This window comes from Patagioenas fasciata, chromosome 1, assembly GCF_037038585.1.
Source record: "Patagioenas fasciata isolate bPatFas1 chromosome 1, bPatFas1.hap1, whole genome shotgun sequence".
Classification (NCBI taxonomy): domain Eukaryota; kingdom Metazoa; phylum Chordata; class Aves; order Columbiformes; family Columbidae; genus Patagioenas; species Patagioenas fasciata.
The window spans coordinates 152722066-152725235 of NC_092520.1; the positions used below are offsets into that span (position 1 = coordinate 152722066).

Consider the following 3170-nt stretch of genomic DNA (forward strand, 5'->3'; position numbering starts at 1 on the left):
TAATATGGCTTTCTTGAACATGATTAATCCTGCTAACCTTAGAGGAAGTCAATGGAACAAATCATATGGGTAATTCTTTGCAGGTTGGGGCCTTAAGTAACCCTTTCCGTGGTCTGATGAAGAGGGTGTAATTCTTGAAAGGTTGGCTTTTGATTATTATTTTTTCCCACCTATAACTTTTGCATGAATCTTTCTCTTGATTTTTCAGCCTTTTGTATATATTAAAACACTTGCCCTCCATTAGTAACTTGGTTTTGGAAGTGATACTCAAGTCAGTTCTACAGCTAGGTATATAAATACTGTTATAAGATGCCAGCTTTGTGTTGATCTTTTAGAAACTGAATGTAGCTTGGTGATATATTAATTTTAATACACAAATTAACTTTAAAATAATCAGAATATAGGCATACTGTATTTTTCGCTTTCTGCTTGTATTCTGGTTATTGAGAAGTCCAGTGGAAATGTGCACACCTAACAGATGACTTTGAATAAATAATTTTCTTCCTGTGCAGTGGAAAAGAAAAAAAGAACACTGTTGGCTTAATTACCATGGATGGTACAGATGTTGTAGTTCCTAGGATGAAAGCCTGACCAGCTATGCACCGTTAGCCCAACAGAGAACCAAATACTTTATTTTTCTCTCCTCAGCTAATTGCACTTAAACGGAAGATTTTTCCAAGGAGAAGGATCCAAAAGGAAGTTGGTCATGAACGAATCAAAGTGTAGAAGAACTTTATTTTAGAGATCAGTCTACCTCAAGATGTGATAAGCATTTAATATCTCTCTCTCATAAGTGTCTTGTATGGTTTGACATTTAAATATGCTGATATGAAGAAAAAATCATGCATCTACACTTAGAATCTCCGCAGTACTGTTCGCAATATGCAAGCTGCTGGAGCTGTGACAATGCAAAACAAGAGAAATGTAATTGTGGAAAACCTGTATGTAGGCAGTTTTCAACAGATCTTACTTTACAACTGTTAGTTCATGGCCATGTTATCCTTTTTTATAAAAAGGGTTACCTAAAGAAATGTAGCTGCATTTATTGCAGTGGATGTTGCCAACTAGATAAAATGTTGGAACGCAAAGTTGTTTGGGATCAGCTTAACAGGTCCTTGATCTTGCATTCCAGAACATTTTGCAAATTGCTGTCATTGCTGCTTTTTTTAGCCCTATGGGAAAATTGAGAATTATGTAACTTGTCATTTAGATTTAGTATACATTTATTGATGTTGCATTCTTTAAATCACAGTAGCAATTCATCCTCCTATTTGTAATATTTAATTGAGATTGGGAAGAAAAGTATGCTACTAAAAAACTACACAGTAAAAGAACAATTAATTGTTATTTGGATGATACTTTATATCAGGTGTATTATATTCCAAAGAATACAATGGTGGTGTTTCTTGACTTGATTACAAAGAGAGGGTTGTAATCAAATGAAAATGATCAAGGTATATCATTTTACAAGCACTGTAAATATAAAAGCAAAAGTGCCTCTCTATCTGAATGGATAACAAACAGTTTTAATTTAGCAATGTATGGGAGCAGTATTTCACTATTTCTACTGACATATAAAGCTTTGAGGTTTTTAAATTTAACAGGGTTTGGCCCTGTATTTTGCTGAGACATCAGAATATTACAGTTTTATGTGGGAAAGGATGCTCAATTTTTCAAGCAGAAATTTTGGTGGTGTATCTTCAGTTAATTATATTTAATTATATTAGCAGTATTCAAAAAAGCATTAATTTTTGCAGTCAGATGATGTACAAAATATATGTGCATATGTATTGTAAGATACTTGGTTTGCATTGAAATTAACTAAAATGTGATAAAAGTTTGGTCTCTTGTTTCTGTTTTAAAGTAAACCAAAACTTGCCCATTTTGGTAAATTAGCCATTAATGCTTATGAATGCTTACATATAAAGTTCTCATTATTCCCTTAAGCTTCCAACAGTAATAATTTCATATCGATCTGTAGCATGAATGGATTCTCAAAGTACAATCAAGCTTTTGAGCACTGTAACCTTAATAATTAAAAGTGCTTGCATTTTTATATTTCATGCTAGCAATATGTATTATACTGAAATGTAGAATATAAAGAAGTATTTAAATCTACATTACTTCAGATTAGCAGAAAATTAGACATTTCAAGAAATACAAGCAAGCTTTCATAGCTTCTTACACTTCAAACTATCATTAGGTGGATTGAAGTTTGACTAGGATATGTGGCTTTTAAAATTATATTTGGCCTTCTAATCAAAATAGTTGGAATAACTTGGTTGACATTTTAAGGCACTTTTTCTGCTGAGCTTACATATAAATAAACAGCTTGCATAGGTAGCACTTCCTTGGTGTTAAAGCAAGCAAAGTTTTGGATGTCAATTCATGCCATTTTGTTTCACTAGAGGAATAAGAGCTCAAAAGATGTAGTGTAAATTTATAGAGTAGTATCCACAGAAAATCACTTAAAAAGGAAGCAAGGTAATATATGAACAGCATGGTGGTGGCAACTAAGCACTCTCCACTCACTCCTGCCAGCGGGATGAGGGAGGGAATTGGAAAAGTAAAAGCGAGCGAAGCTCGTGGGTCAAGATAAAGATAGTTTAAAAGTGATGGAAGAGGAAGAAACAAACACACCCAAGTGATGCAAAGGGGGATACTGTGGTACTCTGCCTCCCAAGAGCAGGCCCTTGTAAGTAAAGAGTAAAATACCTCTGTTACTGAGGACAGAAAATCCTGTAAGAACAGCAGAAAAATCTGAAATACAAAGCATGCTGTTTGTAAAATTAATTTGACTGGAGGAACAGTGCCTGTTTGGATTGACTTAAGGAAAAATCCTCCCTCAGCATCATACCCTAGCCCAGGGCTGTCCAACTCATTTTCAGCGGGGTCACATAAGCCTTGTGGCTGCTTTCAAAGGGCTGCATGTAATGTAAGGTCTGTATAAATGTAGGAGTAGCTACATTTATATAGTCCTAAAATTGCATTTGGCCCTTTGAAGGCAACTGCGAGCATGATATGGCCCCTGCTGAAAATAAGTTGGACAGCCCTGCCCTAGTCTCATACACCATACCATATTTTGCCTCCTTCTGTTGTTTGAATAAGAAATTAAAGCCATTTATCTTAAAAGGTGGAAAAAAAAAAAAAAAAAACACCAAACCTGCGGA

The 3170-nt window shown here is 34.7% G+C and overlaps 1 protein-coding gene across 4 annotated transcripts in view; it reads left to right on the forward strand.

Annotated features, from left to right (window-relative positions):
- Positions 1 to 1841, forward strand: part of GNPTAB (N-acetylglucosamine-1-phosphate transferase subunits alpha and beta) — a 45428-nt gene extending 43587 nt beyond the window's left edge. For 3 of the 4 annotated variants that reach the window (XM_065840531.2, XM_065840552.2, XM_071818057.1), the window contains one exon: positions 649 to 1841. In XM_065840531.2, coding sequence (XP_065696603.2) covers positions 649 to 726 — 78 coding nt within the window. In that variant the 3' untranslated portion in view covers positions 727 to 1841. Of the gene's footprint in view, positions 1 to 83; positions 142 to 648 lie in introns of all 4 variants that reach the window. The other variant, XM_065840542.2, reaches the window with a different exon arrangement.
- Positions 1842 to 3170: the final 1329 nt, after the last annotated feature.